At 47.7% G+C, this 27,548-nt stretch overlaps 1 protein-coding gene across 1 annotated transcript; it reads right to left on the bottom strand.

The window, feature by feature from the left end:
* Window positions 1-434: 434 nt before the first annotated feature.
* Window positions 435-25,148, bottom strand: KIF24 (kinesin family member 24). The gene is made up of 13 exons (XM_087715241.1): window positions 25,090-25,148; window positions 23,384-23,997; window positions 21,353-21,542; window positions 20,272-20,369; window positions 17,599-17,814; window positions 14,053-14,140; window positions 11,170-11,291; window positions 8,941-9,046; window positions 7,863-7,934; window positions 7,104-7,213; window positions 2,604-4,772; window positions 1,863-1,962; window positions 435-656 (listed from the first exon to the last, which is right to left on the bottom strand). The coding sequence occupies exons 2-13, from the start codon at window positions 23,977-23,979 to the stop codon at window positions 516-518; spliced, it is 4,008 nt and encodes a 1,335-aa protein (XP_087571367.1). The 5' UTR covers window positions 23,980-23,997; window positions 25,090-25,148; the 3' UTR covers window positions 435-515.
* Between the last annotated feature and the right edge of the window lie 2,400 nt (window positions 25,149-27,548).

Below are 27,548 nucleotides of genomic sequence, written 5' to 3'. Positions count from 1 at the left end.
TAGAAAGGTTGCGTTTATTCCACCTACAGGCTTTCAAGCCATCCCTTCTCCACCTTTTGTCTCTCAAATTTCAAAAGATTGGGTTTTTATTTTCGTGGTGGGTGGTCTCAGTGGACTGACGGCAGCTAACGGGGCAGCTGAAGTATTAATGTAGATTTTTGTTACGCGGGGAAGTGGAGAGAGAGACCAGGCAGCTGCCTTTGTCCAACACTGGCGGTTGCTCACAGCTCAGACGCTCCTAAGACCCACACGACAACAGCCAGGTGAGAAAAGCTGGGTGGCTTTGGGATCAGGTGATTTCTCCTCCCCTCCCGTCTTTCAGCAGATCCTGGGAGATCCAGCCTGAAGGGACTTTGTAGAGCCTGGGAGGGAGAGGAACCGTCTTGGGCATCAGTCAAGTTTCCTTCTTAACCGACTTGTAGGTTTCTTCCGAAAATGCGCTAAGCAGGACAATCGGATCTCTTTGGTACTTTTGAGATGCTGTCCGTAGCTGGTCTGGCTCTCGCGCTTCCTTACTAGGTGGAGGAAACCGGTAGCAGCGTGGTGCCACTCGAGGGAGCGGCAAAGCAGAGCTGCAACCGGTTTCTCGCCCGGCGGATGCATTCGGCTTTCAGGCTCAGGATTTCGTCCAGTTTCATCAGACAATCCTCAAATTCCTACCAGAAAAAGGAACAGCGAGAAATACAGTGAATGTCAACTCATAAAGCATTGTTGTTCTAAGTTGCCATGGGGGGGGGGGGGGACGCATTCCACGCATACTTTCGGCTACAGTCAGATCTCTGATTACTACAGCAGGCTTGTGAGGCGTGCACCTCGTTGGAGAATGTGATTAATGACACAGACTGAAGGCAGGGAAGGAACGGATAAAGTTCAGCCATCATTCAAATGAGGTTAGATCTGACTGCAATGAGGCATTGCCAAAATGGGGTTACTAATAGATGACTGGGTTAATTTTGAAACTTGGCTCGAGGCTCATGAATTAATTAGGGCATCTTTCGGAAACCTGACAGTGAGGTTGAAATAGAGCAAGACTCCTCTAACAAATGTCTCGCTTAACAACAGACATTTTGGCTTAATTGTGGTCATAAGTCAAGGACTACCTGCGTGATGATATTTTGTGATTGAAATTTCCATTTTTATTGTTTCAGAAATATCTATCTTTTAGGACTTTTGTGTTTTCATGCTGGGAGCCGCCGGGAGATGTTTTGAAACAAAATGGGTGGTAATTATATTTAATAAACCGTGGCACGACAAAACCGCGAAGCCCTCATCTGCGGAGACATAAGCGCGTCGCTAAAGCCGCGACATCATCACCGCGCGTCATGACCACCGCGACAACAGCGCGGCAACAGAAGGGCGCTTTAAAACGGTGCCGCAGCAGAAAGCCGATTTCAATTAAGGTAAGGGTTAGGATTAGGTTTAGGGGTTTGTTTTAGGGTTAGGTTTAGGGTTAGGTTTAGGGTACTGAGTGCTTGGGAATGCGCGGATTTGCCCTCCGCGATTATGTCATCGCGGTAGGGTCACGTTTTTCCTTAGTGCTTCGAACAGCGCGAATTAGTCTTCGCGCTTATGTCTCCGCGGATAAGGGCTTCGCGGATTTGTGGTGGAACCTTAATAAACAGCATGGCGTTTGGAAGATATCGGCCTGGCAACTCTCCAAGCCTGATCAAAGTCTGTTGTTGTGAAATCTCTGGAAAGACTGTTGGCCGGGACTTTTGCTGGAGGGGAATTCCCTTTAACCTAAATAAAAGAGGTTTTAACGGGACGAGGAGTTGGCTTCATGCTCTCGGGAGGCCTAGGTCAGAACCCCACTGAGCAAAGCTCAGCTCCGAGAGGCACGGAAGCCCGTTCCAAAGACTCACCGAGTCTGACATCATCCTGCCCATCAAGCTTTCCTCCCGAGAAGACAGGGCGGCCATTTCGTCCAGCTGCTCCTGATGGGTCTGAAGAGCCAGCTGCCTGCTGGAGACCAGGAAAAAGAGCAAAATGCCTTACGACTTAACAACCGTTCATTTAGCCTTCCGAAGTTACGATAGCGGTGAAAAAAAGTGACTTATGTACTTAAGTGATTCCTTGTACTTAGGATCCTCACAGAGTCCCCGCAATCGTACGATATCAAAATTCGGACCTTTGGCAAACAGTGTGGTTTGGGTGACCGTTGTAGGGTCTTTATCTATCTATCTATCTATCTATCTATCTATCTATCTATCTATCTATCTATCTATCTACCTACCTACCTACCTACCTACCTACCTACCTCCTACCTACTTACCTATCTCCTATCTATCTATCTATCTATCTATCTATCTATCTATCTATCTATCTATCTACCTACCTACCTACCTACCTACCTACCTACCTACCTACCTACCTACCTACCTACCTACATCTATCTATCTATCTATCTATCTATCTATCTATCTATCTATCTATCTATCTATCTATCTACCTACCTACCTACCTACCTACCTACCTACCTACCTACCTACCTACCTTCCTACCTTCCTATCCTATCCTATGTATGTATCTATCTGTCTGTCTGTGTGACTATCATAACTATCATCCATCCATCCCTTCCTCTCACCCTCCCTCTCTCTCCTCACCTTCCCAGCACGTCCTTCTCCTTCAGGGCACCTTCAGTCAAATCCACCGGCCCACAAGCCTTCCACGAGTTCTTTGCAGTCTCAGCCACCGGCCCCTTTGGTTCAGCCCCCGAATCCTGCTCTGTCTCTTCACAATTGGGCATATTCTGAGTTTCTTCCTCCCTGCAGGCTTCCTCTGAATGCCGCAGCTTCTCTGTCGCGTGGGAGAAATCCGACTGGGATGGGGGGCTTCGTTCCGAGAGCTGTTTGTTTCCTGCCTTATCAGAACCGGATAAAGCATTTGGAGCGGATGTTTCTCCTCCCTTATCAACCGGGGGGCTGGACGGGGCCAAGAGCACGGGGGTCTCTTTCCCGCTCAGACCCAGATGATCTGAGTAGCTCCATGAAACGGCAATCTTCTCCACTTCAGGATTGGAGTCATAGATGGTTGAGTATTCGCTTGTTTGCAGGTCTCCGCGAAGCGAGGCCCTTTCCTCCGCCTGCCGAGTAAGGAATTCAGCCGGAGGATCTTCGCTAGCGTAGCCACAAAGACATTCGCCAAACGCCGATGTGGCTTCCGAGATGTCCGCATCCCCTCGACAGCCGCAAGACTGAGGGCGCCACTGGAATTCGGCCCCCGGAGAAAGATCCAGCTCCGTTTTTCTCCCCCAGTGATTTATTTCGTAGATGCTGGAAGCAGAGGCTGGCCTGCCTTCGTGGACGCGCCTGGCGTCTTCCTCCCAGGGCCTGCTGGGTCCAAGGACGTCGCCTTCTCCATTGTTCCTCTTCTTTCCTTGACTGTCTGCTGATCCCGAGTTAAGGAAGGATACGGACAAAGGAGCCGCCGAGTCATCAGCCAGGTCCATGGGGAAGTGTAAAGCGCCACGGAAGTCTGTAGCTTTGGGGAGGCCCGTTTTTTCTGGACGTGGAGGCTCCAGCAAGAGGGCAGTGAGACCCGGACTTGGTGCTCTCTTCCTTGGCGGGGAGAAGTGTCCATCGGGGCCGCCGTGAGATGGATCCGAGGATCTGGGCGGCTTCTGCGCAATGGGAAACGCTTGAGGATTTATCTTCTCGTCTTCCTTCGAGCAATAAGGTTTCTCCGGGACGCCCCTGTGGGGGGAAAAACCCACCGCTTCTCCCGAGCTCCAATCGCATAAACTTCTACTGCCTTCCTCGTAGCTGCTGGACCCCTCCTCACTCGGCAAAGCTCTCCCTTCCTTCTCAAATGCGTACCATTTGCAAAACATCTCCTGCTCGCCTTCTCCGTCCCGTGGTTCTCGAGCCCCGAAATCTCTCAGATGGAGGAAAAAGGAATTCTGGTGGCTTTGCGTTCCGGCTTCCCTCTCCGGCTTCTTCCGACCGGGCCCGGGAGAGAACGAGTCCTCGCTGAAGTCGCTGTCGTCGAGTTCCTCCAGCTGCATGGTCTCATCCCGGCCTTGAGGGGAGGTGGAGTCAGGGCAGGGGGCCTCTGGCCTCACGTGGACCTCCTGGGATTTGTACCGAGCTAAAAACCTTTCCAAGGGCTGGTAGTCCAGTTTCTGCTGGAGGAGAGGGGGCTGCTGGAACTGCTGGTGGTAAAGCCGCAGGTGCTGCTCTCGGTCTTTCTGGCGGGACGAAGCCCCCGCCCAGGCGGCCACGCACTGATCCGCAAAGAGTCTCCTGGGGTCTTCTTCGGAATCCGACAGGCCGTCTGAGCCGGGATGGGAAAAATCAGCCCTGGAGACCAGTTGCTTTCGCACCGGTTCGACCTTCGGACACTTGACCCACTGCCTGTCCTCCTGGCCACCTTCTCTCCTGGCCCCCGAGTCCTTCCGGGGGTGGCTTTTCTCCGAGCTTGCCGCAGGTTCCTCCACCGGCTTCTTGGATGACGACTCTGCCTTCGGCATCCCTCTTTCTGCGCCGGGGCAACCGGCCCATGGAGCTCCCAATGGTTCCTTGCGCCCCTGTCCTTTTGGCGTGGAGGAGAAAGGAAGGGCAGCTGGTTGAAAGAGCCAAGAGGCCTTCGCCCTGGACAAAGGGGTGGGCATCAGAGGGTGATGCAGTCCCAGCTTGACTTTTTTGGGAGAGCTCTTCCCTCCCCCTTGGATGTAAGGAGGATTCTGGATACGCTTGGGAGACGTATGTCCCGTTGACCGGGGTCTGCTGGCCAGAGGGGTGCAAGATTTCATCCCTCTCTTCAGCTCTTTTACCCTGAGAACGAAAAAGCCAAGAAGGATATTATTTATTTGTATAACAAGCTCCTGAAGCGCCCATTTCCCTCAAAGGGGGGGATCAGGGCATCCCGAATGATTTCTAGGCAACTTTTCAAAGATGCTTGTCGGCCGCCGGCCCTTCCAGCAACCCAATCAGAGGAGGGGGAGTCAGTCAACATCAAGGCAACCTGAGAGCTCCGAGGGGGAAGAGGGAATGGGGTTGGCAGAGAGACAGAGAGAGAGACAGAGGGAGAGCCTGCGCTGTTGGTCAGCCCTCAGATGGAGAGTCAGGTCTGGACGTGGCAGATGAGGAGGAACATCTGGGTCCAGTGCCTGACGTGCGGATGCGCAGAAGGCAGAAGGAGAGGAGAGCAGTGGAAATCTATGGGCCGGTCCTTGGGACGGAAGAGCCACTGTTGCTAGCGAAGCCCCACCTGAGCTCTGGGGATAAAAGGCAGGGGGCGGAGATGAATAGATGTGGCAGAGGAGAGGAGAGCAGTGGAAATCTATGGGCCGGTCCTTGGGACGGAAGAGCCACTGTTGCTAGCGAAGCCCCACCTGAGCTCTGGGGATAAAAGGCAGGGGGCGGAGATGAATAGATGTGGCAGAGGAGAGGAGAGCAGTGGAAATCTATGGGCCGGTCCTTGGGACGGAAGAGCCACTGTTGCTAGCGAAGCCCCACCTGAGCTCTGGGGATAAAAGGCAGGGGGCGGAGATGAATAGATGTGGCAGAGGAGAGGAGAGCAGTGGAAATCTATGGGCCGGTCCTTGGGACGGAAGAGCCACTGTTGCTAGCGAAGCCCCACCTGAGCTCTGGGGATAAAAGGCAGGGGGCGGAGATGAATAGATGTGGCAGAGGAGAGGAGAGCAGTGGAAATCTATGGGCCGGTCCTTGGGACGGAAGAGCCACTGTTGCTAGCGAAGCCCCACCTGAGCTCTGGGGATAAAAGGCAGGGGGCGGAGATGAATAGATGTGGCAGACAACTATTCATCTCCCTGCCGGACAGACTTGTTAGCCTGCGGGGAGAGAGAAACGTTTTGCCAGGGCTCCTAATAAAGGAATCTTTGAGTTCAGAGGGTTTGTGGTGTTTGGGGAGCTGGGTCAGAACAGCTGCATTGGCCCAAGGCCAGATGCTTACCAAGAATAAAAGGCAGCGCCCATCGAGTGCAATCCCAGCCCTTCAACCGGGATGAACCGCTGTCAGCAGGATGCCAACAAGTAGGTACGGTTTTAGGCCAGGAAAGAGAAACCGGTGAGAGATTTGCGTAGCTCTGGGTTTTCTGAGCGTTTCAGATACGTTAGGAACCAGACTCCACAAACATCCTGGGATCTCGGCTTCCTTCCCGCTGGGGCCACCCATGAAAGAAGCTGGAGATGGGAGCCCGTGGCCTCCTAAGGGAGGAATCCCGCTGGGCCTTAGAAGCCTGACAGAGAGCAACCCATTTGCAGTCCAGCTTGACCACTGGATCGTTTGGACCAGGGATGGTGAATGTTTTGGGCATGGAGCCAAAAGGTTAGAGCCGAGGTGGTGCAGTGGTTAGGGTGCAGCACTGCAGGCCACTTCAGCTGACTGCTATCTGCAGTTCAGCGGTTCTAATCTCACCGGCTCAGGGTTGACTCAGCCTTCCATCCTTCCGAGGTGGGTGAAATGAGGACCCAGACTGTGGGGGCGATATGCTGACTCTGTAAACCGCTTAGAGAGGGCTGAAAGCCCTATGAAGCGGTATATAAGTCTAACTGCTATTGCTATTGCTATAGTTCAGAAAAAGCCTCCTTTGATTCTGCTATATTACGGATAAAGGGGGCTCCTTCCTTCCTTGCTCCCTCCCCCTCCTTTCTTTTCTCCCTTCCCTCCTCTCCACTCTTTTCTCTCTCTCCTATCCTCCATCCTTTCCTCCCGCCCTCTCTTTTATTCCTCTCCACTCTCTCCTTCTTCCCTTCATCTCCTCTCCTCCCTCCTTTTCTTTTCTCCCTTCCTCCTCTCCACTCTTTCCCTTCCTCTTTCTTTCCTATCATCCATCCTTTCCTCCCTGCCTCCCTTTTATTCCTCTCCACTCTTTCCTTCTTCCCTTCCTCCTCCTCCCCCGTCCTCCCTCCCTTCCTCTCCCTCCCTTCCTTGCTTCCTTTCCTCCCTTCCTCTTCCTCTCCAGACCCTGTGGAAGTCACACGTGAGAGCTCTGAGCAGGGTCTCTAGCATCTCAGAAAACTGAGGGTGACCTTCAGAGGCTTCAGGGGAGGAGCAAGGCCCACTTCCAGAGGATCCAGAGGCCTGGGGCTCCAGGACTGATTGAGACTCATCTGTGGTTGTAACCCAGTTCTGCCCCTTACCTGTCTGCATAGCGCAAGGTGTTTAAGGTGTGCTCTGTGGCCACGTGGCTGGGTGACACATTGGCAATCATGCACGTCTTAGAGTTGCCCACAAAGGAGTCCTTCAGGACCTTGAGCAGGGAGAGAAGACACACAGGCTTAGTTTAAACACTTTGGTGCATTAACTACAGGCAGTCCTTGACGTACGGCCACAACTGAGCCCAACATTTCTGTTGCTAAGTGGGATTTGCTCCGGTTTACGACCGCTCTCGCCACAGCTGTTAAGTAAACCACGGCAGTTGTTAAGTTAGTAACACTGTTGTTCAATGAATCTGGTTTCCTCATGGACTTTGCTTGTCAGTGTTGTGGGCAACCGACAGAGATGGCAGTAGATTCAGCCAGTGAGGAGGTTGGGGAGGAAGATGGGCCAGTCCTGGAGTCTGGGGGAGGCTCTGATGAGGCCTCTATGTCGGAGGCAGAGAGGGGACCAGGGCCATGTGCCAGTTACCAGCTGCCTTCAGAATCGGAGATCAGTGTGGCAGAAGAACAGATTCCCAGTGTGCGCATGCGCAGACTTGCCGGGAGAAGGGAACAGCTAAGGAACAAGGGCCGACTCGGCTACAACTATCCTAAGTCACTTTTTTCAGTGCCGTTGTAACTTTGAACCATCGGTAAATGAACTGTTGTACTTCTTGGTTATTCTATGTTTTATATTTTTTGGAAAAGAGAGAAAGAGGGGGGAGAGAAGTTCGTAGAATTTGGGGGGGAAAGCCAACCTACCTGGGTCAGTTTGCTTTGTCTGAAGGGGGTGTGAGCGTGCTCCTGATCGAGCGCACGGATGCATTCTTTCAGCTAGAGAGGCAGAAGAGAGAGAAAAAACGCATCACGCAAGGCTCTGCCCATCAGCACGCAGCTGGGGTTGGAAACATTTGGGATGGGGAAGCGAGCTGGTGTGTGGTAGTCCCGTGAGAACTGCAAGGCAGTTATTGCACTCATGAATTATGGCACTGCTGAGTGGAGTTATTTATACAGTTGTTCAAGGCCAACTGTCCTGAGACGCCAGATGCGAGAAAGACCTGTCCAGGAGCTTTCTCATAACAGCTTACTGGGCATTGATTGGATGCTCAGTGCTGGACCATGGAGGGATTTGGGGTGACTTTCAATGTGTAACATTCGCGTGCGTTGGTTCAGATCTGGCCTCACTTCCATTGCTGTCGATTGAAACTTCGTGAAAGTACCCCTCCTCTAAACAAATGGAGTTGGGGGGCTTTCTTTCTGAGGTTTTGAACGGAGGCAGCCCTGACATTAGCTGAGATCTGCTTTATCAGCCAACCCGGAGGCTCTAGTCCACTGTGGGAGCTGAGCACTCAATGTCAATTCACGGGAGCGACCGGGAAGAGTCTGGACCCCCAAGAACAACCCCTCCTCGGCTGCACCGGGTTCAAGATGAGCAGAGTGGCTGGAGGAGTTGGAACATGAGGTGGAACCGGTCCCATCCAGATGGCCACTAGGCGTGGGACGGCTGGAAGATGGGGGTGACTTTTACCTGAGGGCATTGAGGATCTCACAGAGCTGGGGGGGGGAGAAGGAGAGCATGGCAAAATCCCCCCCTCCCAAACCTGCCCAAACAAATGCTTGACTCAGGGAGGGAGCAGCGGTGGCTCTTCCGTCCCGAGGACCAGCCCATAAATTTCCACTGCTCTCCTCTCCTTCTGCCTTCTGCGCATCCGCGCCAGGCAATGGGTGGAGCTGTTCCTCCTCTTCCTCATCAGCCACCTCCAGACCTGGCGGCTGTTGACTCTCCATCTGAGAGCAGCCTTTGGAAGAACCCAGCAGGGAAGGACCTGCGTTGACTTACTGCTAGGAGACTCTGGTTGATTTCTGCTCCTTCCATTTTTGTCTGCCGGTCGGAGTCTTTGGCATCAGCTGCTCTCTCGCTGCCAGCCAGGTCAATAAATGAGATCCTGGAAGATAAGGGGTGTGATTGGATGTCAATCTGCCCAATGGGAGTTTTAGTTCCTGCAGTCGGGGAGAATTTACTAGGAAACAAGTGATTTGCTGGATACAGAAGTACCGTATTTTTCAGAGTATAAGACGCACCCTTTTCCCTCAAAAAAAGAGGGTGAAAATCTTATACACTGAATACAGCATTTTTGGCCTCCCGAAACACCGCCCCCTTGCAAAAAAGGCCGTGCATAGCCTTTAGGAGGCTTGTAGAGTGCTCCTGGGGGTTGGGGAGCATAAAAATAAGCGAAAAACAGGCCATTTTTTGCTCGTTTTTGCTACCCCAGGAGCACTCTAAGCCTCGTAAAAGCTATTCATGCCCTTTTTTGACAGAAAATGGGCCCATTTTCGCAAAAAATGGGCCATTTTGGGGAGGTCTGCAGAGTGCAAAAACTTTTTAAATTTGCCTCTTCAAAATCTTGGTGCATCTTATATTCCAGTGCGTCTTATACTCCAAAAAAATACGGTACATCTCAAATCGACTCGGAAAACAATGTACTTTTTGAATCAATATTTCAAGGAACATCAATTACCAATCAAAACAGTAAAGGGCCATGTGAAGGCTTCCAGGTCATAAAAGAAAAATGAGAAATTAAATGGGAAAATGGCCTGCTGCCCAAATGTTTGGGGCATCTTCAGGTGATCTATCATGATTATCTACCAGGTGGGATCGTCTCTTGCCAGTCACATCTACCCAACCCATTAGAGCAGGGAGGCAAGGTATGTCCCATCCCCGAGGGAGATAAACCTGGTGGAACCCAGAAGGGCCTTCTCAGTGCTAGCTCCCTCTTTCCCCCAGAGATTAGACTGGCCCCCACTTCTGGAAGGCGCTGAAGACCTGGTTCTGCTAGCGGGCCTGAGGAACCCAGAGCGGGATGGAGCCCATTAAACGGCTTGTTGGAAGTATTGTCACTGGGGTGCAGTGGAGGAGGGGCTATTATATTGTTTTCTTAATTTATTAATTGACTATTTTCTTCTATTAGTCTTATTTTTTATATATGATGTTTTTATATTCGTGTAAGCCGCCTTGAGTTGCCATAGGCGGCAATATAGCAATAGCCCTTAGACTTATATACCGCTTCACAGTGCTCTACAGCCCTCTCTAAGCAGTTTACAGAGTCAGCCTCTTGCCCTCAACAATCTGGGTCCCCATTTTACCATCTCGGAAGGAAGGAAGGCTGAGTCGACCATGAACCTCTGGTGAGATTCGAACTGCAAAATTGCAGGCAGCTGGCAGTCAGCGGAAGTAGCCTGCAGTACTGCTCTTTAACCACTGCACCATTGTGGATCAAGGAGGGGGGGAGGGAGGGAGGGAGGGAGGGAGGGAGGGAAGGGAGGGAGGGAGGGAAGGAAGGAAGGAAGGAAGGAAGGAAGGAAGGAAGGAAGGAAGGAAGGAAGGCAGGCAGCGAAAGTAGTCTGCAGTACTGCTCTCTAACCACTGCACCATTGTAGATCAAGGAGGGAGGGAGGGAGGGAGGGAGGGAGGGAGGGAGGGAGGGAGGGAGGGAGGGAGGGAGGGAGGGAAGGAAGGAAGGAAGGAAGGAAGGAAGGAAGGAAGGAAGGAAGGAAGGAAGGAAGGAAGGAAGGAAGGAAGGCAGGCAGCGAAAGTAGTCTGCAGTACTGCTCTCTAACCACTGCACCATTGTAGATCAAGGAGGGAGGGAGGGAGGGAGGGAGGGAGGGAGGGAGGGAGGGAGGGAGGGAGGGAAGGAAGGAAGGAAGGAAGGAAGGAAGGAAGGAAGGAAGGAAGGAAGGAAGGAAGGAAGGAAGGAAGGAGGCAGGCAGGCAGCAGAAGTAGCATGCAGTACTGCACTCTAACCACTGTGCCACCATGGCTCATTATATATAACATTTCTAAATAAATAAAAAATAAATGATGTAGAAACAAACTGTGTGATCTCCTTGAATTCACTGAGAAAACTCCTGCCCAGTAAACGAACAAAGCTAAGCTGAGCTGATGTTCAAGTGTTCAAGCTACCTACCGGTGCTGAAGGAACTGGTAAGGATGCCCAGCCACCTTACCCCTTTTAAGGCAGTAGCGGGTTCAAGGAAAGCCTGTCATTTCCCCTTCTTCTGTGCTCACCTCCCAAAGACCCTGTTTGCAGGGTCCTTCATCTGGATCTGGATAATGGCGTGGGACCGGGAAGAATCCGAGTTGACTCCAGTCGCTCCTGTGCTGCGCTCCTTCCCTCCTTTCAGAATCACCTGGGGGTGCCGAAAGCAGGTAAGTAGGAGGGAGGGGGAATTGCACAGCAATGAAGTGGCCGGGACCTTCTTGAGCTTGGCTGTTGCGTCACAGGTGTGACCCAATTAGGTAAAAGTGCAAGAAAGGAATGGGGTTTGCTCTCGATTTATACAGAAGGGGCTTGCCTGTTAGTTTGGGCAAACCAAACAGAGGTCAGACCCTTTTCTTTTCTAGCATTGATGATGTTATCTAGTTTGGTAGTAAAACGTCTGTAGAAAACATTTAAGACCCTTCATTTCAGTCCTGAACTGCAAATGTTCTTTTCTATTAGTTGGTTTCTTTCTTTCTTTCTTTCTTTCTTTCTTTCTTTCTTTCTTTCTTTCTTTCTTTCTTTCTTTCTCTCTTTCTCTCTCTCTCTCTCTCATCTTAATACTAGACCAACAATCAAGCAATTAAAAAACAGCCTAATCAAGGAACAAGGAACGACCAAGAAGCCTCCCACCAGCACTGATAGGGCAGCCACTTGTATATAGGTAGAGAGCAAATTCCCATCTCTTATACCACTGTTTGTGTTTCCCCGGAAATAAGACCAGGGCTTAACATTAATGTTTGTTCCAAAAGACACATTCGGGCTATTTTCGGGAAAATACGGTACTAAATGCAGCCGCCTGGCTGATGATCTTAACTGGGGCTTATTTTGGAGGGTAGGGCTTATATTACGGAGCATCCAGAAAAATCATGCTAGGGTTTATTTTCCACCTGGGTCTGGTTTTCGGGGATATACGGTATCTAGTTTGGTAGTGAAATGATTGCAAGAAAACAAATTCAGAGGCTACCAAGGAGATCCCACTGACCACCATTATGGGATAATGTCATTGTCCAGTATGAGGAAGTCCTGAGACATGGGGTCTTCCAACCCACACCTTCCTCTTCAACTCTCAGTCCATTCTCCCTCCCACCACCCCATTGTGCCTCCAGAGCAGTTCTACTGGAGCTTCCAAAATTCTCCCTTCTGGTCCTCCCTGGTGACTTCTTTCTCAAAATCCATCTGAGAAGGTAGGAGGTTTGAGAACAGCAAGAGGCTGGAGACAAAAGTTTCCCATTACCACTGTTATAAAATGAGAAACACTAAAAATAGAAATGCAAGCATGCATCCACAATTCTGCTTTGAATCAAAAGTTTATTTTTTCATTGCATTAGTACTTCAGTAAGACTCTACTTACTTGGATTTGTGTTGCAACACAGGTCAGAGATAGCAGCTAAGTCCAGTGAGGGGCAGCTACCATCAATGGCCTCGACATGATCACAAACCTTCATTTTTATACCTTTTTCACATCTCCTCTCTTTCCCCTGGAATATTACCAGAGTGACTTCCTCTTTTTACAATACAATACAATAGCAGAGTTAGAAGGGACCTTGGAGGTCTTCTAGTCCAACCCCCTGCCTAGGCAGGAAACCCTATACCGTTCCAGACAAATGGCTATCCAACATCTTCTTAAAGACTCCCAGTGTTGGGGCATTCACAACTTCTGAAGGCAACTTCTGTTCTACTGATTAATTGTTCTAACTGTCAGGAAATTTCTCCTCAGTTCTAAGTTGTTTCTCTCCTTGATTAGTTTCCACCCATTGCTTCTTGTCCTGCCCTCAGGTGCTTTGGAGAATAGCTTGACTCCCTCTTCTTTGGGGCAGCCCCTGAGATATTGGAAGGCTACTATCATGTCTCCCCTAGTCCTTCTTTTCATTAAACTAGACATCCCCAGTTCCTGTAACCGTTCTTCATATGTTTTAGTCTCCAGTCCCCTCATCATCATCTTTTCTGCACTCTTTCTAGAGTCTCCACATCTTTTCTACATTATGCTGACCAAAACTGAATGCTGTATTCCAAGTGTGGCCTTTCCAAGGCCTTATAAAGTGGTATTAACCCTTCACGTGATCTTGATTCTCTCCCTGTGTTTATGTAGCCTAGAACTGTGTTGGCTTTTTTGGCAGCTGCTGCACACGGCTGGCTCCTATTTAAATGGATGTCCACTAAAGACTCCAAGATCCCTCTCACAGTTACTGCTATTGAGCAAGGTACCACCTATACTGTACTTGTGCATTTCTTTTTTCTTGCCTAACTGTTTTCTCCATTTAATTTCATTTTATTAGATAGTGCCCAATGTTCAAATCTGTCCAGATCCTTCTGTACCTTTAGCCTATCTTCTGGAGTGTCGGCTATTCCTGCCAGCTTGGTGCCATCTGCAAATATGATGAGTTCCCCATTTATTTCCTCATCCAAATTGATGATGTTGAAGAGTCCTGGGCCTAAAACAGAGACTTGGGGCACTCCACTGCATGCTTCCCTCCGTGTAGATGCAGTTCCATTGAGGACTACATGTTGAGTGCGGTTGGTCAGCCAGTTACGAATCCACCTGGTGGTGATGCTGTCTAACTCACATTTTTTGCCAAGCCCTCCTTTTACCGTACTTTAATGTGCCCATCTGAGATTTCCTGCCCCCTGCACTTCCTCTTCCTCATTCACTTGATGTCCCAGACAGTCTATTTTTAAAATATTACAAAACTGACTATACTGCATTTTATAAGGCTTTCACAATAAGGATTACCATTTTATCTGCAGGTTTTAGCAGGGGCTATAATATGCTAACTTATCAACCTCCTAATAAAGGCACAGGCCTCCAGGAGCCTAGGTGTAGAATCAAGCAATACAGATACAGGAGGAATCTTTCTTCTCACACCACCAACACAGAAGGATAAATGGAATTCTACAGGGTGGAAAATTACCTCCAGGAGCAAGTTGACGGTGTTCACATGGACCTCGCGCAGCCCAACTATTTGTACCACATGCTTACTATCTTCCCTTGCAAAAAGCCTGCAGAGAAATCCTCAAGTGGTTAGTAGAGAAACATGGAAAGAGGTGCAACAAATGGCTCTAAAAATAAACTTTGAAACAGTATTGGTTACAGCAGTGTTTTTCAACCTTTTTTGTGCAAAGGCACACTTTTTTCATGAAAAAAATCACGAGGCACACCACTATTAGAAAATGTTAAAAAAAAATTAACTCTGTGCCTATATTGACTATATATAAAGTAATTCTCCCACGGCACACCTTACACTATGTCACGGCACACTAGTGTGCCGCGGCACAGTGGTTGAAAAACACTGGGTTACAGTATCTATGGAGAGTCTCAGCCATCCCCAAAAGTGCTTTTTCAGGAGGCAACTGGACTTTCTGGGTTTTTTTTTTCTTTGAAGACGTTTTGCTTCTCATCCGAGAAGCTTCTTCAGCTCTGAATCAAGAATTTCCCTTCTTTCCGAACGGGTGAAGCTTCTTGGATTTTATTTATTTATTAAATCGATTTATAGGCTGCCCAATCCCGGAGGACTCCGGGCGGCTTACAACGAAAGAAAAGAAATAATTAAAAAAATGAAGATAAAAACAGGTTAAAATCAACACGCATACATTCGTTGCGATCGGGGCTGGATCTCAACAATGAGGTCAATAGCCCCAGGCCTGCCGGAACAGCCAGGTTTTCACAGCTTTTCTGAAGGCCATGAGAGTGGGCAAGGTCCGGATTTCTGGGGGTAGCTGGTTCCAGAGAGTCGGAGCCGCCACCGAGAAGGCTCTCCTCCGGGGAGCCGCCAGCCGGCATTGTCTGGCTGACGGCATCTGAAGGAGGCCCACCCTGTGGGATCTCACCGGCTGTTGGGAGGAATGTGGCAGTAGGCGGTCTCGCAGGTATGCTGGCCCCAAGCCATGTAGGGCTTTAAAGGTAATAACCAACACCTTGAATTGCGTCCGGAGACCAATAGGTAGCCAGTAAAGCTCGCGGAGGATCGGTGTAATGTGGGTGTACCTAGGTACACCCATTATCACTCGCGCGGCTGCATTCTGGACTAGTTGCAGTCTCCGAACACTTTTCAAGGGTAGCCCCATGTAGAGCGCGTTGCAGTAATCCAGCCTTGAGGTGATGAGGGCGTGAGTGACCGTTTGGAGAAACGAAATGTCTTCAAAGACAAACCAGAAAGTGAAAAAACATCTTTGGTTACAATGATTTCCCATAAAATGTAGTCTAGGCAGATTAAAATATTTCAGCTATTTGTAAATTATTCTGATGTCCCACTAAGGAATAACCGGTCAGCAGCAATGCTACCATAAAAACATACAGCTGTCCTTGACTTACAACCATTTGTTTAGTGACCACTGAAGTATCAATTGTACTAAAAAAAAGTGGCTCCTGACCGTTTTATACACTTGTGACTTTTGCAGCTTCTCCGTAGCCACGTGATCAAAATTCAGAGGCTTGGCAACTGGCATGTACTTATGACTGTTGCACTGGCCCGTGTGTGTGTGTGTGTGTGTGTGTGTGTGTGTGTCACATGATCATTTGTATCCTTCCCAGCTGGCTTCCGACAAGCAAAGTCAGTGGAGGAAGCTGGATTTGCTTAACGACCATGTGTGGTTCATTTAATAATTACAGTGATTCACTTAACAACTATGGCGAAAAAGTTCATAAAATTGTGGGGGGGGGGACTCATTTAACTTCTCTTGCTTAACAATGGAAATTTTGGGCCCATGTCGAAGCCTACCTGTGCTGATTGGGTTGGTGATGAAGCAAAAAACAGGAGAAAAGTTGCATTTCTCCTGACTTCTAAATGATAGCAAGAGGAATAAATAATTGCTACTGTATTTTTTGGAGTATAAGACGCACCAAGGTTTTGAAGAGGCGAATTAAAAAAAAAAAAAAGGTTTTGCACTCTACAGATCTCCCAAAAACGGCCTGTTTTTCGCTCATTTCTGCCCTCCCCAGCAGTACCCTGGAAGCTTCCTAAAGCAGTGTTTCTCAACCTTGGCAACTTGAAGATGTCCGGACTTCAACTCCCAGAATTCCCCAGCTGGGGAATTCTGGGAGTTGAAGTCCGGACATCTTCAAGTTGCCAAGGTTGAGAAACACTGTCCTAAAGGCTCTTTTTGTGAAGGGGGCGGGGTTTCGGGAGGCCAAAAATGCTGTATTTCACTATACAAGACGCACCCCGATTTCCACCCTCTTTTTGTGGGAAAAAGGTGCGTCTTATACTCCGAAAAATACAGCAATTGTGGGACACTGGATGAATGAACTTCAATCCAAAAAAGATCCATCTGTTTCTGAAAGATTTGGATCTCAGATACTCCTCGCCTTACAACCACAATTGAGCCCCAAATTTATGTTGCTAAGTGAGACGTTTGTTGAGTGAAAGGTATGCAATTTTATGACCTTTCTTGCCACAATTGCTAAGTGAATCACTGCAGTTATTAAGTTAGTCACACGGTTGTTAAGTGAATCCGGCTTCCCCGTTTTACGTTGCTTGCCTGAAGGTCGCAAAAGGGGATCACATGATCCCCCAGGATGCTGCGACCGTCATAAGTACATGCCAGTTGACAAGCCGGCTGGGGAAGAGGCTGTTCAGGTGCGCGAGACGACCACGTCCCGCCCGTCAACGAATCCTCCGCTCCGGACTCGACTTGCTTCTGCCCTCAGGGTTAACAGCCCTGCAACTGGATATGCGCGGGAGAGCGAGCTTGGGTTCTGCCCGCCGCGGAGGCTTCTCTGATTGGCCAAAGCGTGCATTGGGGGAGGCGCCATTGTGGTTGTTACGGTGCCCCCTAGGCGTGGCCAGGAGACCTTCGATGGCTCAAACCCAGCCAGGATTTCCTCCACTTGAGTAATTATACATAGTCCTCGAGGTACGACCACAATTGAAGTCAAAAATTTTGTGATAAGGGAGACATTAGTTAACTCAGTTCTGCCCCGTTTTACGAATTTTCTTGGCACAATTATTAAGTGAATCTCTGCAGTTGTCAAGTTAGTCACACGGTCGTTAAGTGAATCCGGCCTCCATTGACTTTCCTTGTCAGAAAAGGGGATCACATGACCCCGGGACAATGCGACCATCATAAATACGAGTCAGTTGCCAAGCATCTCACTTTTGACCTCGTGACCTTGAGGATGCTGCCATCGGTCCTAAGTGTGAAAAATGGCCATGCCCCCTTTTTTCCCAGCGTTGTTGTAACTTCGAATGGTCATTAAACGAACTGTCATAAGTCAAGGACTAATTAATTAATGTGTGCAGAATTGTGCAATTTGCCAGATGTATTTAATAAATACATCTGGCAAATTGCACAATTCTGCACACATTAATCACTTTTTAAAAAGCCAGCTAGTCTCTCCAGCTTTGTGAGGCCTTCCGTGAAGCTGTAATTCCACCGAAGTTCAATCTGATTTAAGTCATTTCCCTCCCTGCTCACCTCCCCAACCCCCCCCCCCCCGGGGCTTCTCAGAGATAAAATACCTTTTCCTTCCATTGAGCAGATCATAAAGTTGCCCGCAGTAGATCTCATAAAAGCTGATCCAGACATGGAGATCTTTCCTTGCCGGAGGCGTTTCCAATTGCTTGAAGATCTCTTTAGCAGCCAAGGCGTAGAGGCCGGGGGTTTTAAGAGTTCCAAACATGGTGTAAGTCTTCCCTGCCCCTGTCTGTCCGTACGCAAAGCAGGTGGCATTGCCCCTAAAACCAAGGGAAGATTAAAAATAATAACAACAATGAAGTTTCTGTTAACAACTGCAGGGTGTCTTCTGACCTAGGCCTCCCAAGAGCACGAAGCCGACTCCTCGTCCCGATAAAACCCCTTTTATTTAGGCTAAAGGGAATTCCTCTCCAGCAAATTCGCGGCTTTCAAGAGTCTTTCACAACTACAGACCTCGATCAGGCTTGGAGAGCTGCCACCTTCCAAACGCCACGCCTGTAGCAGCAATTACTGGGCAAGAAGTCAGGAACAGATCTTCACCCTAATAAATTGAGCTAATGGTCTCCTGCAAACTCCACTCCCCTTTCGCTCCTCTTTTATTCCCTATGGGAGGGGCCATTCACCGTCCACCTGTGCTCTTACTCCCGAGTTGACCCCTATTCCTTAGCTGTTCCCTTCATCTGGCAACTCTGCGCATGCGCACACTGGATTGGATTGGATTTATTACATTTATATGCCGCCCTTTTCCCCAAAGGGGACTCAGGGCGGCTCACAATTCAAGTCAGGGAAGGGGATACAGACAGGGGATAAAAAGACGAACATAACAGTACACAATTTAAAAACACACAACAACCATACCATTTGAGGGGGGGGGCAAAAGCTCTTTAGCCCCAGGCCTGTCAGAACAGCCAGGTTTTGAGGGCTTTGCGGAAGGCCTGGAGGGTGGTGAGGGTTCGAATCTTCACGGGGAGCTCGTTCCAGAGGGTCAGAGCAGCCACAGAGAAGGCTCTCCTCCGGGTAGTCACCAGTCGGCATTGGCCGGCGGATGGAATTCAGAGGAGGCCTAATCTGTGGGATCTGATCGGTCTATTGGAGGTAATTGGAACACTGAGAACAGGCTCCAGCTGTTCCTCTGCCTCACTGATGACTGACTCCGAAGGCAGCTGATAACTGTCAGACGGCCCTGGCCCCCTCTCTGCCTCCAACACAGAACCCTCCTCAGAGCCTTCCCCAGACTCCAGGACTGCCCCCTCATCCTCCCCAACCTCCTCACTGTCCGACTCTGCTATCAGCTCCACTGGCTGCTGGGGCACCACAACAGTATGTTCCATGCTATGTATGCTCTATATTTATTCGAATAACACTATTTTCTTTCTTTTAACGACCCCATAATCCCTTGGAGAGTGGAGTCTGGGCAAGCAATGTGGTCCCTTCTCCTCCTCTCCTTAAACCTCCCTCCTTTCTAGCCCTGATGATGTTCCCTAGTTGGGTCATGAAATGTCTGCAAGAAAACGGCAAAGCTCAGAAAGCACCAAGGACCCCACAGTCCTCCTCCTCTACACAAACCCTACTCCCTTCTAGCACTGATGATGTCACCTAGTTGGGTCATGTAACAGCTGCAGGTAAGTTTTACAACTGGGCCCAGCGGAATCGCCTGCCTGCAGCTGTGTCCTTCCCAGCAAAAATTGCAGCTCCTTTAAAGAGTTATAGTACCCCAAATAGGACACAAGGTTGTTACATCATTTGTGTGCGGCCGCAAAGAGTAGACAATTTTCATACTGAAGGTGGGCCATGGTGTCTTGTGGTTTATGGTTTTATTATTTATAGGCCGCCCTTTTCCCTGAGGGGACTCAGGGCGGCTTACAATATATAGGGAGGGGAGTACAAGACAGTAAGACATAAAACAATACATAAGTAAAAATAGTACACAACATTCATCATTTGGGTGGGGACGGATTATGATCTTTATCCCCAGGCCTGACGGGATAGCCAGGTCTTGAGGGCTGTGCGGAAGGTCTGGACGGTGGTGAGGGTACGAATCTCCACGGGGAGATCGTTCCAAAGGGTCGGAGCTACTACTGAAAAGGCTCTCCTCCATGTGGTTGCCAGTCGACACTGACTGGCGGATGGAACTCGGAGGAGGCCTAATCTGTGCGATCTAATAGGTCGCAAGGAGGTAATTGGCAGGAGGCGGTCTCTCAAGTCTTGAAAGCTGCATCTACATCATTTCCTTTTAAAGTGCTAGCTCAGTCTTCCCCCAAACTGATCCTCTTGCGAGAGTTAACTTCAGTTCTCAGAAATCACTCGAAAACGGAAGACTTCTGAACTGGAGGATTGGAAGGCATAAATTCAAATTCAGAAATGCCACAAAGAAGAGGGAGTCCACTCATTTCCCAAAGCACCAGAAGGCAGGACAAGAAACAACAGATGGAAACTAATCAAGGAGAGAAGCAACCCAGGATTAAGGAGAAACTTCCTAACAGGGAGGACAATTAACCAGTGGGACTGCTTGCCACCAGAAATCGTGGGTGCTCCAACACTGGAGAAAGACTGGACGGCTATTTGTCTGAAATGGTGTAGCATCTCCTGCTTGAGCAGGGGGTTGGACTACAAGACCTCTAAGGTCCCTTCCAGCTCGATTCTGATTCTGAAGGCTGAAGTCCGAGATACGTAGCTGAACAATAAAAATGAAGAAATATTCAACAAGGATGCCCTACCCACTAAATACATGTTGAATAAGAGGATGGGCCGTCTTCATGTACACGTCTTGATTGGAGCATGACTCCCCAAAGACTTCGTCGAAATAAAACACGTGCTGCAAACAACAGAAAGGACATTTAGCGCAAGGGGGAAAAATTCCTCTAACTAGGCAGCCGACGTAACCAAGGACACGGCCTCATTCAAAGTTATGAGGAGTTGCATTGTTCTGAGAGGGCAAAACCACATTAAACCCGCCAAGAAGCACCACCATCAGCAGCTGCAAATAGATGGGGGGGGGGGGATAACCTCTCTCGTTTCATTTCTAAGCTCCACCCAGTTGAGATGCCTCGGGAAGAGAACAGCCAGCGCAGCCATAGGAAGATGGGAAACATTAGATGGTCTTTAAAAAGCAGCTGTGTAGGTTTGTGATGGCGAGCCTATGGCATGCGTGGCACAGGTGGCACACAGAGCCATAAATGCCGGCATGGCAGCTCTCAGCTCCGGCGCACATGTGCACGCTGGCCAGCTGGTTTTGGGGCTTCCAAAGTTCCAGGAGAGGCCGTTTTCACCCTCCCCAGGCTGCAGTATAGCCTATGGAGCCTGGGGAGGGTGAAAACTCCCTCCTCCACACACGAGGGAGTCCACATGCCCAGGCGTGGGGGTGGCCATTCACGCATGCGCATGTAGGTGGGCACGGCAAAGCGCACACACGCGCAATTTTGGCATACCTTTAGAAAAAGGTTAGCCATCACAGGTGTAGTTCATTGAATTGAACAAAAGTTCAATGCTTAGAATTGTAAAGATTTTTTTCTCTCTCCCTCTCCCCCCTCTCTCACCTTCCCTTCTTTTCCCTTCCCCTCCTTTCCTCTCTTCCCCTCCCTCTCTCCATGCCCCCTCCCCTTCTCCCCCTTGTTTTCCCCTCTCCCTTCCTCTCTTCCCCTCCTCTCTTTCTCCCCCTCTCTCCCCATCCCTTTCTCTCTCCCCATCCCTTTCTCTCTCCCCATCCCTTTCTCTTTCCCCCTCCCTCTCTATCCCTCTTTCTCTCCCCCCTCTTTCACTCCCTCCCTCCCTCTCTCTCTCACACACACACATACACACCTGCAAGATGTACTGTGTGAGGTCAACGGCCTCTTTCTTCTCATGGAGCAGGAGCGTTTCCTTGTCTTCCACCGTGAGGATGTTCACTTCTCCACGCCTCTCTTCCCGCAAACCGAGGGGCCTTTTGCGCACACACACACGGATCTTGTCCGTTTCGATCCACGGGGTCTCTTTCTCACCTGCAGTCGCTCTACAAAAGGCAGGATTTCAAATGGGCTGTTAGCACGTCACGCGGAGGGAAACAAGCAAAAGGATAGGCGTACAATTTTATTTTATTTTTTAAATAGTGTGTAGAATCTCCAGTGTCAAAATTTTATTTGATGGTGGTAAATTTAATCTCTCGTCAAATCGATATCTCAACAGTGATTGTGAAAGGAATCGGACTTTCTCAGTGGACAAGCATTTAAACAGAAGCCAGCCGTGTGCAGCAGCTGCCAAAAAAGCCAACACAGTTCTAGGCTGCATCGTCATGGCCAACTCAACGTCACTCGCGTCGATGGGCGCTTCGTCTTAGCTGTTACAATGTCATAAGGGTTAACAGGAGAGGCAGTTTCTAGAAGCAGGGTAGAAACACCACCAGAATGTTCCTTCCTTCCTGCCTTCCTTACAGGATTAGCCCTGGAACGTGGGGGAAAAAACAAAATGAGATTTCTTCCAACAACTGGTTCTCTGAACTGCTTAGAAAGTTAACGACCGGTTCTCCCGAATAAGTGCGAACCGGCTGAATCCCACCATTGGTATGTATGTATGTATGTATGTATGTGTGTGTGTGTGTGTGTGTGTGTGTGTATGTATGTATGTATGTATGTATATATGTATATGTATGTATTGTGTCACAACCCCTGGTATGCCCAAATATGGGAGGAAGCATACTGCTTCCTTTCTCTGTCTATCAGCTCATATATATATATTTATTTATTTTAAGGCCTTCCCCTTTCAAGGACTTTGAGTAAGTATAAATAGGTATAAGTCTAAATCAAGAAGTATAAATCCTTCCATTCCCCATCATCCCATTAGAGTTGAAGAAGCTTCTTGGTTGAGAAGTGAAATATCTTTAAAAAAAAAAAACACCTCAGAAAGAAAAAAGTCAGGACAGGAAAACATAGATAAGAATTGGAAAATATGGTGCTAATATTGTACGATAGGTAGGAATTGGATATGTATATGTACTGATAGTAACTATATAATGAATGGGTAGGTAATTTGACTGATTACACATACCTAGGTAATGGATATAAATTGTTATTGTTGTAAGATAAAAAAAACTCTATGGAAACGACTATGCCACAAATGTCACTCTATCTTCAACATTTTTAATGTTTACTTAATAAAAACTTCCTTTAAAAAATCCTCAGAAAGTCCAGTTGCCTCTTGAAAAAAAGGACTTTTGGGACTGAAATGGTATAGGATCTCCTGCTTGAGCAGGGGGCTGGACTAGAGGACCTCCAAGGTCCCTTCCAACTCTGTTACTCTAGGTTCTCTATAGGACAGAACATTAGCCCCTTCTCCACGAACAGAAATAGCAATAGAACGTAGACCTATATACTGCTCTCCAGACCTCTCTAAGGGGTTTAGAGTCAGCCTCTTGTCCCCAACCATCTGGGTCCTCATTTTAATGATCCTGGAAGGATGGAAGGTTGTATTCAACCTTGAGCCTGGTGAGATTTGAACTGTCAAATTGCAGGCAGCCAGCAGGCAGCAGAAGTACTGCAAGTAACCTCAAATACTGCCTCAAATAGCTCAAGGAAGAAAGAATGGATGGATGGATGGATGGATGGATGGATGGGAAGGAAGGAAGGAAGGAATAGCAATAGCACCTAAACTTATATACTGCTTCATTTTGTTTACAACCCTCTCTAAGCGGTTTACAGTCAGCCTCATTTTACCACCTTGGAAGGAGGGAAGGTTGAGTCAACCTTGAGCCTGGTGAGATTTGAACTGCCAAATTGCAGGCAGACAGCAGCTTGCAGTACCGCACTCTAACCACTGCGCCACCGTGGCTCAGTGCCATGCAAACAAAAAAATTATTACCTGGTGTAAGAATGAGGCACTCCGTAATTGTAGCCCGAGATATGAGCTACTCTCTGTACAAAGGAAATGTCCGTGTCTCCTAAAACATCATGCGATGAACTTGGAGATGGAGCTACCAGCTGGTCCTCTGGCCAGCTTGCCAATGCTTTTAAGGAGTCCTTCCTGGGTCTTTTGTGGATCGAATCCTGGTCGAACGCCGCAGCGGCCTCCTCTTTACCCTCGTTCGAAGAGCTGTGAGCTAAGACGCACGACGACCCAGATTCAAACTCTTTGCGATCACCTTTTCCCTCGGAATCAAAATGGAGTTGTCTCCGTGGGCCGGAGCGAGTGAGCTGGGGCCGCAGGCGTCGGGCGCTTTTCTGGAAATCTTCCTGTTTCTTCCTGACCGCTTCCTCTTCGGCCTGGAGCATCTTGATGATTCGAATGAGCTGGAAGAGACGCTTGCGGTCCTTCATGTTATGAACTCCCAGTTTGCTGTAATCCTTCATGGAGACCTTGGCAAGCTCATCGATCTTCTGGAAGCCGAGGGCGGTAAAACGCGGGAAATATTTTTGAAGTTCCGCCTCACAGAGGCATTCGTACAGACACGAGGCCATCTTCTTCCTCACGGTCGCCTAAGTCGTCAAGAAAAGAATTTCAGGCAAAATTAAACCTTTGTATATCAAGGGGTGTCGGGCTTCCCCGCCACCCCTAAATTTTATTGATTTTTTTAATTACATTTCTTAGTGCTTAATAAACATCGTGTTGTCTGGGTATTTAATTTGCTTAACAATTCTGATTATATTCTTAATCTCCACTTCCTTTTTTCTAACCCCTGGTAAAACAGATTCCATGTTTGATAGGATTCTGCGTGACCCGTCAAAACCGCGTTCCACAAAAGCGCGGTCGATGAAAGCGCGTATGTGACGTCATCACAGCGCGACGAAAAAGATCGAAAAATTGAAATAAAAATCAAATTACAGCAAGCCGATTCACATAAAGGTAAGGGTTAGGGTTAGGTTTAGGGTTAGGTTAAGGGTTAGGGTTAGGTTTAGAGCGTTAGCGTTACGTTTAGCTTTAGGTTAAGGGTTAGCGTTAGGTTTTTCGTTAGGTTAAGGGTTAGGTTAAGGGTTAAGTTTAGGGTTAGGTTTGGGGTTAGGTTTAGGGTTAGGTTTGGGGGGGTTAGGGTAAGGTTTTCGCTTTATTTTTACATTTTTCGATCTTTTTTGTCGCGCTGTGATGACGTCACATACGCGCTTTCGTCGACCGCGCTTTTGTCTACCGCGGTTTTGTGGTGGAACCGGATTCTGTGTCTTGTTTCTGCTTAATTTTCAATGTCAATCAATCCATTTCTGCACAATCCAGTATCTTCTCCATTATCTCTTCCTCTTTTTCATTTTCCCAATATTGTGCGCAGATAATCCTCACTGCTGTTAAGACATATAATATTAAGTACATACTTTTCTTATCCATTTTTTCTGATATTGTACCTAATAAAAACTGTTCAGGTTTAAAATCTACACGATTCCCTGTTATCTTTTCTAGCCACCTGTGTATCTTTGCCTAATTTTTTTTTTGCTATTTCCCGAGGTCACGTGAACCCCCTTTGACATGCAAAATCAATGGGGAAGACAGATTCACTTAACAACCGTGTTACTAATTTATCAACTGCAATGATTCACTCAAGAACAGCGGCAAGAAAGGTCGTAAAATGGGGCAAAACTCACTCAACAAATGTTTCACTTAACAGCAGAAATTTGGGGCTCGATTGTGGTCGAGGACTACCTGTATTAAACAAAAAGTAATTTATACAATGCGAAAGCAATATAGTACAGCGGAACAGAAAAGTCATATGCTATTAACTGGAAATAGCATCCAGTAAAACACCCTTAGAATTTAAGTGGACTTAAACATCAGAACTAAATGGACAAGGAAATCCAATTTTTATTATGAACCTCACCAGAATAAAAATGAAATAATATTCATGAATGTGGTTTAAAAAAACCTCAATTCTTTTTATACTACCCCGCAGCAGGCTAACAATTAAGGAGTTAAAGGATAAAAGTTTGCCAAAATTCCCCCGTAGACAAATGAATACCGTGCTGTGGAAATATAACTTAATATGATCTAGAAAGCATATTTATACCCCTCCTAATATGTTTTTCTCCTTTATAAATGCACCCAGTTGGGGTAATGTTTTATTTGGCTGATGAATAGAACTTTAATCTTCACAATAAATATATCAGCCACTAAGATATAACAATTTGGGTGACAGTTAGTCACTCTAAAAATTGCACCAAACTAGTTATGTTTGAAAATTCGATACAACAAAGAGTGTTGGTCTTATTTATTTTGACCTAAGTTCTCATTTGGACCTTTTTTTTAAAAAAAAGTTATTTACCAGATAGCTTCATAACTCATTCCCACCTAAAAATGTATATACACTTGCAAGAGATTCGACTCCTTTTTTAAAAAAAATGACAATATCAGCGAAAGAAAACCACTGTTCAATTGTCTTCATACATTGCATAAGGTCCATTCAGCTGAATTCTCTTCATTGTCCTGCTTAGGTTAACAAAGAGAAGCCTTCAAAATATACAGAATATCAGTTGATGGAAAAGAGAAAGTCCGCCAGCTTCAAGCCTTCTATTTTAATTTATAAACCTTTAAAAGGCAGAAGAAATTACATTCCATCCTTTTTACTAAAAGGCGGCTTTCATTTCTCTCTCGCCTCCTTTCTCACCTCTATTAAAACCATCGCCATCATTCCAAGAGTCTCAAAAACAGCCTACTGAGATATATAGAAAATGAAATCGGTCAATTCCATCCAGGAGAGAGAAGAGAAGTGCAATCAACTTACTTGCTTTCCCACAGAGGTGAAGTTGAATGGTTCGAGCAGCAGAAAATCAAAATGCCTAAATTTAGATGCCTCTTTCCTAGAGGCAGCTGTTGGTCCCATGTGTTACCCTGGTTCGTGATCAGAGGTTATGAAAGGGATATGGATGGGTGGGTTTCAAAAAGCCACGGCACAAAGGAAAAACGGTTTGCTTCTATGAAGAGATAAGGAGCTGCTCCCATCTTAAGTATAAACCCGCTAGGAAGGAAGTTCAGACCCAGCACGTTTAAATGGGTTTAAGGCAGGGGTGAAATCCAGCAGGTTCTGACAGGTTCTGGAGAACCGGTAGCGGAGGTTTTGAGTAGTTCGGAGAAACGGTAGCAGTAATTTTGAGTAGTTCAGAGAGTTCCACCACAAAATCGCGGTAGACTAAAGCGCGCTCGACGAAAGCGCGTACGTGACGTCATCACAGCGCGACGAAAACAGCACGCTGTGAGCGGTAAACTTAAAATTAACGCGGAAATCTAAACCTAACCCCCCCAAACCTAACCCTAACCCTAAGCCTAACCCTTAACCTAACCCTAAACCTAACCCTTAACCTAATGCTAAACCTAACGCTAACCCTTAACCTAACCCTAACCCTAACGCTTAACGTAACCCTAAACCTAACCCTAACCCTTAACCTAACCCTAACCCTTACCCTTACCTTTATGTGAATCGGCTTGCTTTAATTTAATTTTAATTTTAATTTAATTTATTTTTAATTTTATTTGTCGCGCTGCTGATGACGTCATACACGCTTTAATCGGGCGCGCTTTAGTGGACTGCGGTTTTGACGGGTCACGGTTCAGAGAACTGGCAAATGCCGCCTCTGGCTGGCCCCAGAGTGGGGTGGGAATGAGGATTTTGCAGTATCCTTCCCCTGCCACACCCACCAAGCCACATCCACAAAACTGGTAGTAAAAAAATTTGAATTTCACCACTGGTTTAAGGCAAACTATTTAAGAATGACTTAGAAGGCAGAAGAATTTTCAACCGGTGGGAGATTTCTCCTATGATGAGGTGCACACTCAATTTTTGGTTTGAATTTAAATCAAAAAAGATAAAAGAGGTTTGATTAAAAAATCCTAGGAATTTACAGGTTGCAACACTTATAAGAGTTCATTTAGTGATGTTCAAAGTTACAACGGCACTGAAAAAAAGTGACTTATGCCCATTTTTCACACTTATGACCCTGACAGCAGCCCTGTGGTCATGTGACCAAAATTCAGATGCTTGGCAACTGACTCATACTTATAACTGTTGCTGGGTCCCAAGGTCATGGGGTCCCCTTTTGCAACCTTCGGACAA

The sequence above is a fragment of the Thamnophis sirtalis genome, unplaced genomic scaffold (genome assembly GCF_051295495.1).
Source record: "Thamnophis sirtalis isolate CommonGarterSnake01/CBP01778 unplaced genomic scaffold, rThaSir2_p1.2 scaffold_5, whole genome shotgun sequence".
NCBI lineage: Eukaryota > Metazoa > Chordata > Lepidosauria > Squamata > Natricidae > Thamnophis > Thamnophis sirtalis.
Note: the sequence above shows the minus strand (reverse complement) of the source record. Positions and strands in the feature narration are given on the sequence as shown.